General features: G+C 36.4%; 1 protein-coding gene across 4 annotated transcripts in view; it reads right to left on the bottom strand.

Moving 5' to 3' along the window:
* The window catches only part of TBC1D23 (TBC1 domain family member 23), a 35,042-nt gene that overhangs the window by 2,893 nt on the left and 16,194 nt on the right, over positions 1-15,955 (bottom strand). For 2 of the 4 annotated variants that reach the window (XM_027904580.1, XM_027904579.1), the window contains 9 exons: positions 14,531-14,701; positions 14,277-14,319; positions 13,528-13,634; positions 12,723-12,865; positions 11,279-11,323; positions 8,165-8,253; positions 6,086-6,221; positions 4,961-5,155; positions 2,171-3,875 (listed from right to left, as the gene is read on the bottom strand). In XM_027904580.1, the coding sequence (XP_027760381.1) occupies positions 3,794-3,875; positions 4,961-5,155; positions 6,086-6,221; positions 8,165-8,253; positions 11,279-11,323; positions 12,723-12,865; positions 13,528-13,634; positions 14,277-14,319; positions 14,531-14,701 (1,011 nt within the window). In that variant the 3' untranslated portion in view covers positions 2,171-3,793. Of the gene's footprint in view, positions 1-2,011; positions 2,099-2,170; positions 3,876-4,960; positions 5,156-6,085; positions 6,222-8,164; positions 8,254-11,278; positions 11,324-12,722; positions 12,866-13,527; positions 13,635-14,276; positions 14,320-14,530; positions 14,702-15,955 lie in introns of those variants that run through there. The other 2 variants (XR_003573605.1, XM_027904578.1) reach the window with 2 other exon arrangements.

Raw genomic sequence — 15,955 nt, 5'->3', positions numbered from 1 at the left:
CTTGTTCCTGTATAACCTGCTTTAGATGACACTGCCTTGGCAGGGGGGTTGAACTGGATGATCTCCAGAGGCCCCTTCCAACCCTAACAATTCTGTGAAACCACCATGCTAACATGTTGTTAAGGCTGTTCTTCCGTAGCTTTAAACACAACACAGCACGTTGCTGTCTCACATACGTATTTTCCAACCTCAACCTTTTTATAAGCATGTTTGTAGAATTATAGATTCATGTTGTATAGAGGCAGTATTTCTCAGGTAGGAGTATCTCTGTAAGCTGACAGCACATGACAGCAGAAGGCACAAAGATAAAATGGGTAACCCAGGGTGATCAATCTCTTACACACATTCGCCTTCAGGAAACATGCAGAGAGATAAAGGATGGGAAGTGCATTAACCAAGCAGTGACAAACCTTCCTTCAACAGGAAGACTGTTCAATCTGCACCTTGGGGCAGTAAAGGGAACCACTCAACCCAAACTGACCAAGCCAAAAGATGGCAAAATGGACAGTGCAGTACCTCTTTGGCAGGCCTCTCTTCTTTTTCACTTGCCCATGGTACCAGAAAGAGCATATTCGATTTTATTTATTTTTTCCCCCAAACAGCACACCTTGCTGCGCTCCAGGCACAAAGAACAGCTGTCTCCTGACTTCACACAAAATAAGAAAAGCTGTATCATCCCTTCAAGGTGAAAAGCACAGACTAAAAATTCGGTTTCCCATGGATCAGAGAGATAAAACTCATTTTTCGAGTTTCAAACAAAAATATCTCAAACCCTCTAGTATATAAGTTACAAAATAACAAGTTACATCACCCCTCTCCTTCCCAAAGGGGAAAGTTTTCAGACATTCAGTAGACTATGCCTATACTGAAAAAGGTTATTTGAGTATCAAAAGCTCTGAAACTACAACTGAAATGCAGTTGAAAGGAAAAGTTACAAGCACAGCTGAGACCCATGTGTAAGGGAACTGAACTGAAAGTAGAGCAAGCAATCTTTACTTACATCTGGAGAAGGCAATGTAAATAAAATTGCAGTTCTACAGTCAGAGTATTTTTGGTGGGTAAGGCATGTAAAGTTCTGTACAAATTTTCGTACAGAGCAGAATTGAAAAGACTTTGTGAGACAACTGAAGAGCCATCAGTGACCACAGAAGCACTGACCCTTGCTATGAAACACAAAGGTAACAGCCTTCATTTGGCAGGAAAGTTGACTCTGATTGTTTCTTTCCTGCTACAGACCTCACTTCACTAAAATAAAGAAAAAATAAAACCTAAAACTCCAGCAACAGCTATCATCTTACATTCAACAATACAGACAGCAGTGCATGCAGAATAGAACAAGAGCCTGCAAACCTCTGGCAAATAATTGAAAAAAAAATCCTTGAAGATGAAATGGACAGGAAGTAGCATACCTACTATTTGAAAAAAATGTCACTCTGGTACTATAACTGGAATTTCTGCTTAGCAATACAGGTTTTATAACAAATGTACTAACTACGAAAAAGTACTATAAGGCAAAAGTAACCTTTAAATTGTGGGTAGAGGTGCACAAACATCATTGAAACTATTCGTAGTTTGTACTGAGCTTGTCAGACTGGCAAGTTGCCTTTAAAATGACAAATAATTATCTTCTTAATGGCTATATACATTTCTACACAGAAGAGATATAAGAACTTACTGTTGCTTTACTTACTGTAGATCTAAAAGGTCAGAATTTGTTGTCCTCACAGGGAAGCATACACATTTGCCACTTTCCACCTTTAATACTCAAATAAACCTGTTTAACGACTGAGTGTAATTTTCACTTTTTCCTCTCCTGACTAGGACAAATATTTTGTATCATTCTGTCAACATTTTCGTAATAAAAAATATGATGTTGAGAAGTCTGGAATTTATGCAGAAACCCTTTCTGTAGTTTGACCCCTTGCTAATTCATTTTGACCTTTCTGTGAGAGCTTACTATGGCTCACCCAAAAGTCCTCAATGGAATTAGTCTAAATGCCAAAATACTTACATTAAGAAGTCACTGGCAGTGGGTTCCGATGATCCATAGTCAGCTTCTTCACTCCAAAGACCGAATTCACTTCCATTTACAAAACACCTTTAGGAAAAGCTTCTAATTGATTCAGAGAATTCACACAGCATGCAACTAAATGCATTCTGACAGAACAAGTTATGTTCAAATTGTACTGGTTTATTTACAACTGTAGTTTATAAACAGTAGCACAAACATCTTTACATGAAAAAAATCTCATTGCTGAAGTAGGCACAGAGTCAGAGACTCTTGAGGATATTTTCAGAAGGGATTAGGAAAAGGAAAATGTAATACAACAGCTGCTGGGCAAAACTATAAATACATGAGCATTGGCCCAGGTGCAATTTCATGCAAATATCTTCAACAGTTCAAGTTCTATTGGTGTTTACTCAGATACTAAGAAGGAAAAAAAAAGGAATTAGTTCCAGAATTAAGGTGCCCTAGCTTGATTTCTAGTAAAATAACTTAAAATAAGTGTTTTTTATAAAGGTCAGTTTAACTTATTTTATCTCCTGATGAAGTACCAAATCACAGGTTTTGACAGAAATACTCAGAAGACTTCATGCAGCAAAGCCAATCCCCACTCTCTTTATTTCACAGTTTTTGATGATTTCCTATCAGTCTACAAAGATGCTATGCCTTGTTCCTGTACTGAGCTTTTTACCACAAGAACCATTCATGAAAAAGTGGAAAGCTGATGATAAACAACCATGTAGTTGCCACCTCCCAAACATTAACTAATTGAGAAGTTGTTACTTAAAATAAAATACACAAATGCTTGAATCAGTGAAGGAAACAGGTTAAGAATACACTTATCACAGGCATAGCACTTGAATCTCGTCACTTAATTAGTGTGCATTTGTTTTCTTGCTGTCAGACTGTACTCACTTTTGTGCTGAACTGAAGGTTTTTAAACATCTAAATGTCTCAGACATTTTGTTTCTGAGGATCAAGGTAACTTATTTTCAACTGTCATATTCTGTCATGAAACATTAATTTCAACACACATACTCATCTTTGCATGAGAAGCAGCCTCAATCTACAAAATACAATATTTTGCTTAATTACAAAAATCACAACCCAGTAGTAAAAACTACAGTTATTTTTGGTATTTAAAAATAAACCTTACCACCAATTCTAGTTATTTAACCAAGTAGTTGGTAAAACCTTAAAAAAAGTTAACTTTACAAATTGCTAGTATTTTTTGCATTTATTTGCAGCCCAAGCTAGATTTGACCATTTTTAATGAGGAAAATTTCTAAAATTTGTATCTATTCTGCTCATAAACATAAGTCTTTAATTATATTTGATACTACCCAAAATCAGATTTATAGACCATTGTAGGCAATGGAGTCATTTACTTTCAAGGGACAGTAATTTAAAAACCAGTCTGTTTTCAAACGCTTCTCTGTTATCTCACAGTGGTCCATTTCTTTAACACACTTAATGTGAACCCAACTGCATCTGCTTCTTCAAAGATGCAGATCACTCCCATTAAGGCTGCATTTAAATGGAACAAACTGACCTTTATAATAAACGTTTCTTCAAAACCAAGAAGTTATAATAAAAAAAAATTAAAAAACCGTTTCAGAAATTGATAATAATTTACCCTATCTTAAGCCTGCTACTCAGGCACTTCCACCAGCAAACAGAAAAATTCTCATAAGTTAGTCTTCAGTTGGGAAACAGTCAGCTTGTGTCCACAGACAGTATCTTGGTTGCTTCTTCTTTATAAACTGGTCTCTACAAAGTCTTTAGTTACTAACTCTCCAAGGCATCCAATACTTTCATGATCTGTTGTTTTATGGCTTTGGTAGCATCACCTGCATTTGGAATCAAATACCTTAAAAAAAGATAAGAAAAAGGTGTTATTAATTCAATATAAAATTTTTAAGAATAAATTTCATAATTCTTTTGATTCTTCCTCTGGTTAGGAGGAAGAGAAGAGAGGAATATATTAAAATGAAAAAAATACTGAGACAATACAATTTAATTCCTGCTTATACTATGAAACACTTTCTGTCTGTGAACCTAAAACTGTTGAGGAGTAACTTCACAGGCCATCTTGGAAAGGAAAATTGCTTCATTAATTGACAGTGGTATAGGTCAGGCAGTTCAAATCTCTACAGACAGCTCTGTCTCACTGAATCCTAGCAGTCCTTGCTTAGCTTTGTTTTTGTTTTAAATTCCTATAAATAGTTTGCTCCAGTCAACATGGTGGTGACAAAGTAATTCAACAAGCAGCAAAGTTTTCTGCAAATTTATTTATCTTTAATTTATCTTTGCCTGGCCTACTACCAAACTAAGCAGCCAACAGGACAACTTCCCTAGTTAGGTAGGAAACTCATCTCCCATTTCGTGAGAACAGAGCATCCGCTGCACACAGTTCTCTCCAAGGAAGAGGATGAGAAAACGTCCAGCTGATGTCAGTGACCTTGTTAAAACAGTGCCAAAAAAAATCAGGCCACAGCAGTGGAAAGAAGCCTGTTATACCTAACTTTCAGGGGTTGAGAGTTTTGAGGTTAGGCTTCTGGACTCCTAGTACAATGCACAGGAAGAGTGAGATGTCTAAAAAAATGATACCACAGAAAAATGACTACTCTGTTAAATCCCACTCTTCACAAATTCCTATTTTAGCTGCAGATGGTTGTCCACTTCATTTTTATTTAAGACATATTATAGAAAGAAAACACTTGCACACATCCCATCCCCAACATCTGTCGTTGTGGTTCCTCTCTGCTGGAGGAAAGTAAAGGCTCCTTGTTCTGCTGGCAGATCTTTTGTTAAAGTTCTCATCTGAATTACGTATTCCTAAATAAAAACTATTACTTTGGAACTCAATTCTGGGAATTACAGCATGCCCGATTTCTGGATGATAGCATTCCAGATATCATTGCTACTTATGTCCCTGCTATTGAGCTGGCTTACCTTTCAACTGCCAAAATTTCTATGCCTGAAGTATTGCTATTTCCATATTTAAAGGTGATCAGTTCCGGGTGTTTCTTCTTGGATGTGATTTTGACTACAGAGTTGAGTGCCTGTCGAGACTGTATGTAAGCCAGTCCTTTTCGTGATGGAATCTCTCTCAAACAGTACATATGAGTTGCTGTTACTAGGAGATGACTTGAAGGAAAAGAAAAATACAAATTAAATTTGCTAATGAACTAAGTATCAGGTATTTAGAAAGCCAAATTTTACAAATAAGCTACACGGAGAGAGCTAGACAAAACAATTTCCAAACTAGTTATAATACTTCCATAATGTGGAATTTAGACATGTCTACAAAATACTTCAGATTTTCCTTGAGTACTGTATCATATCCACTTCTTAAAAAGAGCATGGCACCCTTAACAGCACACACAACCAGAGAGAGCAATTACCATGATCACCTCAACACAACAGCTGATAGCTCTACCAACAAAGATCACCATCCCCAGTAACGTCTCCGGTCACACACAGAGTACAGAAAGTGCCTCCAAGCCTCTCTTTAACCCTTGTATCATTGGATTGCTAATCATACACCAAAGAAAATAAATCTAAAGGAAAAATGCTAATAAAAGACAAGAATAGACCATGATGCAAGAGAAATCCTGTTGTGATTTTCTGTTATGCAGATTCAACAGTATGTGTACTGTTTGAGGAAACCAAAATACAGTGAGCATCATTTTCTGCTCTTGCAGGATTAGCAAGGCCACTGAACCTTAGGGCAAGACGGGTGCCGAGTACAAGGCACAGAGAAAAGCAGATAAGAAAAAAATGGAGCCACAAGTACTTGGGTCTGCTTGGTCTTGAAAAGAAGCCTATGTATATTGAAAATATTTTTCTTACTATCTTGCTCTGCAAAGCAAAACTTCATACCAAGTTTTAAACACAATTACCATTCTATAACACTGCAAAGATAAGAATACAGATACCGTTGTAACATTTTGTTTTAAGTTGTTTTGCACTTTCATTTCCTAGTTTAATATAAAGAATAACTTAATTGACCAACACTTTTCTTAAAATGTTTATCAAGACAGACATTTTCATTAAACTTAAGACTACTTTCAGTACCTGGGAAACATATGACCATTTTCTTTTACTTCATTACATGGAAAGTTATACTTCACATCGGGTTTATTTATCCATGTTTGGATGTTGACGACCTCTTTTCGATCATCATCTGACATTGAGGAGCTATCAATTTCATCTGTTTTGAAGAGAGGGGGTGGAGATATTAAAAAACAAAAAGAGAAAGTATTTTCACCCATCATCAGACAACCTTTCAATTCACTTAGACCCAGAGGAGCTACACTCATTCAAATCAAGGCCCACTTAGTCATAAACAATTATTCAGAGGGAAGAAAAAAAAAGGCAAGCATATCTGATATTTCTCTTTTAATTTTCTCTCAGCAAACAATTATTTTTTGCTCAGGGGATATCTTTGGCTGGTCCAATTTGTCCTTTCAGTAAAGTTTCATGGATTTCTTTTACATGAACTTGTCTAGAAATTCCTTGGAGCCATGTAAACCTTTTGCATCTACAACACCAATATCTTTTGGGGTACCAAAACCAAGCCAACTACAGTCCAGGAAAGTCTCCTCTCGTGTCTTCTAGTTTCTTGTACAAGAAGAAATAAACACCAACATCCCCTTCAAGGCCAGGTTTTATTTTTGTGGACCACCTTTCCTTCCTTAAAGTACCTATTTCACATAAAAAAACTTCTAATATTCAGTTATACCTATTGTGAAAGCCCCTGCTCGAGCAGAGCCACCTAGGGCAGACTGCAATTATTAGAGATGATGGCAATTATTTACTACCAAAAACTCAAAACACTAAAACTTCACAAAAACAATTATAGAGTAACAGGTTTGCTTTTTGCATTCTTCTGTACCAAAATAATATATATTTCCCTTCATATGTGCTGGCTTTCCTTATTCCAATCCTTCCAGTGATTCTGCTTACTTACTAAGCCTAATGGTGCTTTAAAAAGCAAACGTAAATAGAACTTAACAAACAACCATTACTGAAAACACGTTCTGGACAATCTGTCTCTGAGGAGCTGCTTTTCTGAGAGCACACAGACTTTCCCAAACACTATTATGGATGCTCAAAGAGCTGTGCAAACTTAATTACACAGCATTTGGAGAAGCATCTTGTTAGTGTTAAACCTTCTGCCCGGCAATTTCATTTTGCTCCTTCATAATTTTTATAGCAGATGATGATGAACTGTTTGCCATCGATCTTATTTAAACAATTCCAGATCCTATGACTCTCTTGCATTAATCTTTCTGAATTTTTCTTCATGTCAAAGTTTCTTAGTTATTTGTTTCTCCCATGGAAGCTGAGCATACCTTTCGGTCACAGAATGGTTACTTGTGAGATAATGATGATTGGGACTGAGCTAAAACTACCCGAACAAAACTAGGGCAACAGTAGGTCTTCACCATTCTAATGTTAGCCCTGGTTTCACAAAAAACCCAAACAAACCTTTGTGAACTCTGTGGTGTCCCAGTTTTGCCTGTAATTTGCCAACTGGATAAAAAAATTAAATAAAAATTGAATTTTTTTTTCCCCTACAGTATTCTGCATGCATATCAAAAGAGGAATTAATTATTAATTGATTCAATGCTGAAAAGCAAAGTCCAAAACATTGAAAAGGTGTGTACACATTAGCCATAACAAGTCTAACTCCAACTATATTTCAGAAATTCAGATCATCGTATAACTGCAAACACTAGACAATCAAATTGAGTTATATCAGCCAAATTAGGTCCATTACATTTTGTGTACTGTTGTGAGTAAGAGAGGTACAACTGCCAGTTTATATGCACAAGACCAGTGTAGAAAACCACATCTTTTCTACAGAAATAACAAGTGAAGACAAAAAAAAATCCACTAAAACCATGTATTTCCATTTCTTCCTCTTGGCTGCTTGGTGCCTACCACCAATTATTCTTTATTTAGTCTGCTTCTATGTATTTGAAGAGGGTTGTTCCTAGGCACCACCATAACAAACATGATCAAGGGTAATAGTTAGGAAAACGTCACATTGCAAGACAAAGGTGTAAAATACACTCTAATGATTTAGCCCAACTTAATAATTTTGTCTAAATAAGATAATCAAGGTAAGAGGAAAATCTTCTACTGTACCAGTATCGTATTCTTCTTCGTCCCCGATGCTGAATACCGGCTTCACACCACGGTAGGGTTTTCCTACTCTGTCACTGCTGCTGACATGTCTGTGGGCAAGGAGAAGGGCAGGAGAGGACATGGGATGGGAGAAGAAAAGTAACTTTCAAACTGATGGTATGACTTCTACAGCAACATATCAGCCAAATGCAAACACAGCTGTGCAACAGAGGAGGAGGAGGGAATTTCATGAAGCTGCCTGCAAGGAAGATGTGTGACCCATCGAGCAGTTTGGTTAGTGAAAGCACGTACTTCAGTGACTTGGTGAGGCTGACTGATGTAACAAAGAAAGTGAAAAGAACTACTATGTTGTTTAAAAAACCCCAAAGTTCTAGGCACCTTCTTAAATGACAACATACATTAGAGACCTGAAAACTGACAACATGCTAAGTGTCTAGCTTGAGACTGAAATACATCTGGGCAGTCAGGGTAGCTCCACAAGGATGCCAAATTTGGATGAAGGGAAAAATAAAGACGATTAACTACCAGGTCTGGAAGGTAATTTTTCTTGTTAATTCCTTGAAAGATAACAAAATACCTTAAGAATTTTGAAGTGGGGTTATTATAAAACATCCACTGTAGTGTGAACTCTGACTTCCTGTCCATTACTTTGTGCAGTATGAGTCAAATCCTGAAATATTTGGTCAAACAATTCCTACTGCTACAGTTCCAGCATCACTGTGATACTGACCTCAAAAATCACATCTCTATTCCTTCTACAGATCATATTAAATGACACAAACACACACAACTGAGTCTTAATGTTTGAGAGTAACAGTTGTAAATCCTAAGATACTTTAAAGCTCCAGCTCAGAATGTTGCGATTCCACGGTCACAGCTGAATTGTTAAATGTTTTTGCCCTCAACTGCTGACAATACCTGAAAACTATGAGAAAAACCTAAAGGTTCAGAAAGCCACAAAACAGGCAATTGCTGAAAAAAAATAAACACTTCGTGATTTTAGTCTTTAGAACTGGCAACAGTAGTTTAAAAAAAACCCAAATCAAACCAAAACATGCCTCTCCCTTCCCTCCTTTCAATAACCTCCTTCCCTATAATGTGTATTTACGTTTCCTATCAACTCTAAGACTTGGTTCCTGTTTTAAGTATATTCACAAATTCCAGTTTACATGCTACTGTAGAACCAAGCTAGACAGGGAACCTCTTTAGTAATAGGTAAACTAATCCTAGTACTTAGGTATACCTGAAAGTAGAATTGAAAGTTAGAGAACTACATTTTCCATGGGTTATATTTACTGCCATAGACAAAATGAAAGGAAAAGCTGAATAGAAAAGAAAAAAAAAAAGCAAAATGCAGTCTATAATGGAACAAAAACCAGACATACAAAACCATGCTCATTAGTGTTTGAGACAATAAGCATCAATGACACTGACAATTCAAGAGGGCAGTGCTTCTATATGGAGGGTTTTGTAAATATGCTTTAGTAATACATAACCAATTAAGTAAGAAGCAGCACATTTAAATAATGTCAAATTGAATAACACAGAGAGGATCTAAGAGAAGATCTCACTGGTGTTTATAAATTGAAGTTAGTCAAGACAAGAGACAGTAAGAAGAGACTTTATAAAAACCTGGTAACATCTTAAACTAGAAATGGATTTCCTTTAAGCTGTTTACATGGAAGGCCATTGTTACATTGTTATAAATTCAATGCAACAGTCCTTTAGTGACAAACCTGCCAAATGAAAGGTATTAGAGATAAACACAAAGTGGATCTAATTAAACGGATGGAGAAAAAATGCCGTTCTAGGGTTTTAAGAGCTGCATTTTTAAGAAAATACTCTAAGGACATACAGTGTGAACTAATTTATTATTGCATCTTCCCAATGAAAGAAGATCAGCAATAGAAGTGAAAGGAGTAAGCAAAATAACCAAAGTAAAACCTCAATATATCAAAACTTCTTGGTTACAAATACAGATTCATGTGTCTTTGAGTTATGGAAGAGTCCCTGAAGTTGGAATTTTAACACTTACTATATTCTAGAAACTGATCAAGTAAATGTGGCATAAGATCCCCACGACCTTTAGGATTTTTAACAAAAATTAACAAAATATACTATGTGCCTTTCTTTTTTTTAATAGAATACTGGTTAATATCACTATTGGTTTTGCTCACACAACACCATTCTGCAATGCTTATGGACAAGTCCCATCTCAAATTATGTGCAAACTACTTGAAAGAAAGATTGGTCCAAAACCCTTGAAAACCCAAACAGCATTTTAAATCCTCAAAAATTCATCCCACATGAATCTTCATGCATTTTAGCATATGAGGGTCAAATGTTACAGTTCCTAAAGTATGCTCAAAGTTCCAAAGTGATTATGCATGAGCCACTCTTTTCCTTTATGACAAGTAATTTTACATAATCTCAATTCATAACTTTTATTTCTGAAATAATTATAAGGCAATATATCTGAGACAAATGTGAGGGGCCTCCATGTTTACATGAAATGCAGTAGTTATGTGAACAAGATGAGGGAGAGTTGCAAAGCATATTTACTTATTAACTCAGCATTTTTCTTTTCCCAGTAATGAGCATGTCTGTTTCTATCAGCATGTTCTACCACCATGTGATAAGAAGCACAAAAATTTGAGATTTCTGGACAGAATTTCCATATGGGTCCCCTGTCATATCTAAGCTCTAACGATGCTTTATGAGCAGTTTATGTTTCAGACTTGTCTGTCTTGTTAAAACCCTAAGTCTTAATTTGTTCAGTAATTGTTCCTGTGATGATCTACTAGCACAAGTAACTAATAAGATGTCGACAGGAATGACAAGTAAAAAAAATTCTATACAAAGCAATAATAAGGAACAGAAATAACAAAGCAGAAACTAAGAGAAGAAAGCACTGCCAATACATTCTTTTTTCTTCCTTTAGTGTCTTGACCAGAACTTGTAAAAAGCAATAGCTTTACTATATTTAAAAAAAAAAAAATCATATAAAAATACACAAGCAATCTTGTCAGTGTAACCAATGCTTACAAATATTGTGATGCCATGCTCAATACAAGAAAGGTGGTTTTAGTCAGACTGCTTAATTATCAAGCTTACCGCTCCAGGCTTGCTCTGTCTGGCCAGGAAATATTGAAAGGTATTCTACAGTATGTTGGGGCAGAGGACAGAACAAAAGAATTAAAAAAAAAAAAAAAATGCAAAGGAAAAATCCAGATAAATAATTGAAATTCTCTATATTGGCAATGTATCTTCTTCAAGGACGATGCTAGTAACTAAAAGCAATGCTTCATAATGGCTAGACACAAGGTAGAGAAATATTTGTAAAAAAATCCGCTACAAGATGCATTTTCCTGACATATAAGCCTGACTTGATTTCACAGAATGACTTGGGTTGGAAGGGATCCTAAAGAACATCATCTTCCAACCCCACTGCAATGAACAGACACCTTCCCCCCTACAGTAGGTTGCTCAAAGTCCCATTCCAGCCTGGCCTTGAACACTGCCAGCGATGGGGCATCCACAGCTTCTCTGGGCAACCTGTCCCAGTGTCTCACCACTCTCACAGTAAAGAATTTCTTACTCATATCTAATCTAAATCTACCCTCTTTCAGTTAAAATCTTCACATTTATTCAGTTTAATTCTTCACACAACAAAACATACTATCAAATGTTATATAATAATTTTTTGCCTCTTAATACTAATGTAAAAAACCATTTCCAACATGAAAAGAAGGAATGATCTGTAACTTTTGAGTAGCTACAAGATAACTGAAAACTACTGTTCATTTGACATGTATTTCAAATCCTGCTATCAAAGAAACACTAAGTCTCTGAGATTGTTGAATGCCAATGTCTTGGCAACATACAACTTCAAATACTGAACTTTAAAGAACTACAAAAGTCTATTCATTTAAAGCTTTGACAGATGAAAGCTGTTACTCTTGTATCTAGTTAAGATAAGCATTTGGAATGATGACTTCCAAAGCGTCTTTTAACATATTTGTATGTTCCTGTTCCTAGATGCACTTGAAGATACAAAAACCAAAGAAAGGTGAATTCTGGGTTTGAAAAGCAGCTTTACATCTGGACTTGAAAAATCAAGATCTTCGAAAAAGTTAACCTCAAATTGACAACATGCAGCAGTTAAAAAAATCAAAACAGAACGAAACAAAGCAAACAAAAAAACCCCATCCAGAATCCTGCTGTCATTAATTCATTCCATTAGAGTCAGGATGGAGAGGAACCGAAATAAAAGTGAAATCATCCTTCACTTTTAGACTGAATACAAAACTGGCACACTAAAAGAAGTCATTCTAGATAAGCATCCAAGAGAAAAAGCTGCTCACACTCATATACTAAGGCAGGACAGTAGGGTTACCAGATAAAATTGTGAGGAGGGTAGAGGTACAAAATCTAAAAGCAAACTGGAAGACAACTTTTTCCCCTAATTAGCCCAGTGTTCACACTTATAAAACAGCCACATGAAATGGGAAGTCATTCTTCCTCACGGCTAATTCACAGTGAGATATAAAGGACGCACCTGTCCACGGGAGTAGATGTATTTTCAATAAAACTAATAACTTTTTCTTTCACGTTCACAGATTTAGTCTTCAAAGCAACCGTCATTTTATTCACCAGGGACTTAACTCCTTTTCCATCACCTGAACCATTAGGAGCATCACCCTGTAAAAGTAACTCCTCTCAGGATTAATCATATAAAAATAATGTTATTTCATCTCTTACTTTATTAAGAAAGGAAACAGACTACAAGATAATAATCTACTTTTTGCTACTCAGTAGAACATTAATTACCGAATTAAGTATTTCTTTAGAGTTCTATCAAATAATAGCAATGACATGTGTGTGAGGTAAAGAAATAAAGCAAGCTTGACAAACTATATTATTGAGCACTCTGCTATGTAAATCTAGAGGAAGGAATCCTACTAATGACATATTTCATCCAAATTAAAAGCCAAATTCTGTGCATAACCTATCAGCTGTAGGAAAGATACAATTTTGAGCTTTGCCATGAAATTGTATGCCACTTTATAGTAATTTATTCCCAGAGAGAATAACAGCCAGGAAAAGTTATCTATTACATGTATTCTGACAGCGAATGACTGCAAGCAAGTTCTTCTCTAGAAGCTCTTCCCCTCAAGAGAATAGAAATGTTTAGGTCACCTCTGACTAGAGAGTGAATACAGTTTTAAATTAAACATATAACTGAAAACAGTCATGACTTGCAGTAAGGCATTTTACAGAATAGAATGGGGAATATGAAGAAAAAATTCAGGACACGTGGGCCTCCCATCCCACTATACCCCTTGGGCTTAAAATTCACTTACATCAACAGAGTTTATGCCATTTCTTGAGCCTGAGGTACTAGCAATCCAGTGGCCATAACCACTTTCTGGTCCTTCCACATTGATATCTGCTAAGTGCTGCTGGAGGGCTGTTAAAAGGCCATTAAAAACATTCAGAATTACACTGGACTTCATCTGTTGATGAAAATATCATATATACCAGAGACTAATGGGACACAATTTTTCTCCACATGATTTAATTTTTATTAAATTAATTCAGATACCACCGTAATAATTCCTGAGTTTTCTTTCAGTAGTACAAAGGCATAAGGATAATCTTTATTTTACTAAAGTAAACAGCAGCAACTAAAAATAAATCAGGGCTTTGATCTTGAAGACAGTTCTTATGGCACTGCATATATTCACTAGTAATGACTCTATACTCATATTTAGCACAGATCTCTCCACTGCTGCAGAGCCTGATTATTTCCAGCAACATAAACTGCAGAAGTATGAACTCTTCATGTAAGTCTGCAATTTACAGGGGCTCAAACATCAAGAATGATAAGTTAGAAGAAAGGGAGAATTTCTCCATTTCCTGCATTAATTTTTCTCCATTCAGAAATCTGTGTAACCACAAATGTGCAAGTGCACAGCGTTCACATACACAAAACAAAAACCTGACAAATGAGACCTATTTGCTACTAATTTAGATGATTTTTAGCAAAAAATATCAACAGTGACTAGATACCAAGCCTTCTCAAGCCAAAGGTCATTATTAATAAGCTTACCCATGAATCCTCCTTTGGCAATGCTTACATACTCCTTATTTTTCTGCAACAGAAAAGACAATTTTGGTTAAAACAAAAATCTGTGGAACAAGTTTACAAGTGTGGTAATGAAATGTGTTTGTTTAATAAAAACTGTAAAGTTGAGTAATGTAGAAAATAGTTAAGATTTTAAGGGGAAAATGTTCTGTCATTTAGTATCAGTGATACATGCAGACACACTTTATCTACTAAAACCAACAGCAGTTTAGTTGTACCTGTAAGAAGTGTGCTAACACCATGTTCATGTACATATCCTCTTCTTCCCTGCCACTTCCCATGAAGCACAGATGTTCCCCACCAGCTATGGAGCCAGACTCAATAGATTGTTTTTGTGCTTCTAACAGGGATTTTACAGACTGTGCAAATTCTGATGGGTTTTGAAGCATCTGTGGAAAGAACAAACAAAAAGTGCTGTTTGACACCAACACACTGTAACGTGAGTTGTCAAAAGAAACAAACTTTGAGAATGGTTATTATTTGTTGAGCACAAACAAGGCAACGTAAGGACTGTATAAGTCACACAAACACACGAGGCCACCTGACTGGGACTCATGTTACGTAAAGAACACTGAGAATGGTCCTTTTCTTCCTCACTCCATGTTGCTCTCCCCAGGAAAGAAGCAACTAACATTTGTCAGTTTATATTTGCAGGCATCAAATAAGAGAGGAAAGAGTCTTTGCAACTTTCATGTTGCATTAATTTGGTAATACAGCAGTGGGACTGGTTTCTATATTTACATACACTTGAGCACAACATGTTCAAACTTGACATATTTGAAACCCTTTAAAATGTGTAGAGAATTTCTAGGTGCCTGAAAGTTCCTCTTCTTGTCTCCCCATTAAGTTTTTTCTCATTTATTTATCAAGATTTGGGAAAAAAAATTACCATTGGGAGTACGAGCAGATATCTGTGGTTCTTTGTACTCTCAAAAAATTAAGGCTGTGGTCTCCTGAAGGCCTACTACGATGCATGGAGAAACAAAGACTTTCTCAATACAGCTAAAATTTTAACCTATGTTTGTGGGGAATTCATAAGGAAATTTTGACCTGTAACTGGATTGGGAAGGGGAGAGGGAAGGAGGGATTCTTATTATATAGCCTTTATGGTGGATTATATGATGAAGTTCAGTCATAAACACATAACCTAGCCAGCAGTAAGTCAAGCTGAATATTAACTGGGGTCTTCCTGGAGCCAAATGCTGCTGCTTTATAACACAGATGCTAAACCTCACTACTTCCTCTACCTATCTATAAATGAGATGGATTCCAAAGAGCTTTCCTTCCCCACTGTCTCCCCTTACAGTAAATTTTGTGTACTTTGCACATACTTTAACACTGCCAACTCTCCCCTATTAAGCCCTGTCCCCAGGTGCCATGTTTACAAGTCTTTAAAATACCTCCAGGGATAGTGACTCAACCTTTTCCCTGGGCAGCCTGTTCCAATGCCTGACAACCCTTCTGGGGAAGAAATTTTTCCTAGTATCCAACCTAAATCTCCTCTGGGGAAACCTGAAGCCACTTCCTCTTGTCATATTGCTTATTACTTAGGAGAAGAGACTGACACCCACCTTGCTACAATCTCCTTTCAGATAGTTATAGGGTGTGCTTAAGTCTCCCCTCAGCCTCCTTTTCCCTCCTGT

The sequence above is a fragment of the Empidonax traillii genome, unplaced genomic scaffold (genome assembly GCF_003031625.1).
Source record: "Empidonax traillii isolate 1590-97213 ecotype Southwest subspecies unplaced genomic scaffold, ASM303162v1 scaffold1067:size500408, whole genome shotgun sequence".
Taxonomy (NCBI): domain Eukaryota; kingdom Metazoa; phylum Chordata; class Aves; order Passeriformes; family Tyrannidae; genus Empidonax; species Empidonax traillii.
Note: the sequence above shows the minus strand (reverse complement) of the source record. Positions and strands in the feature narration are given on the sequence as shown.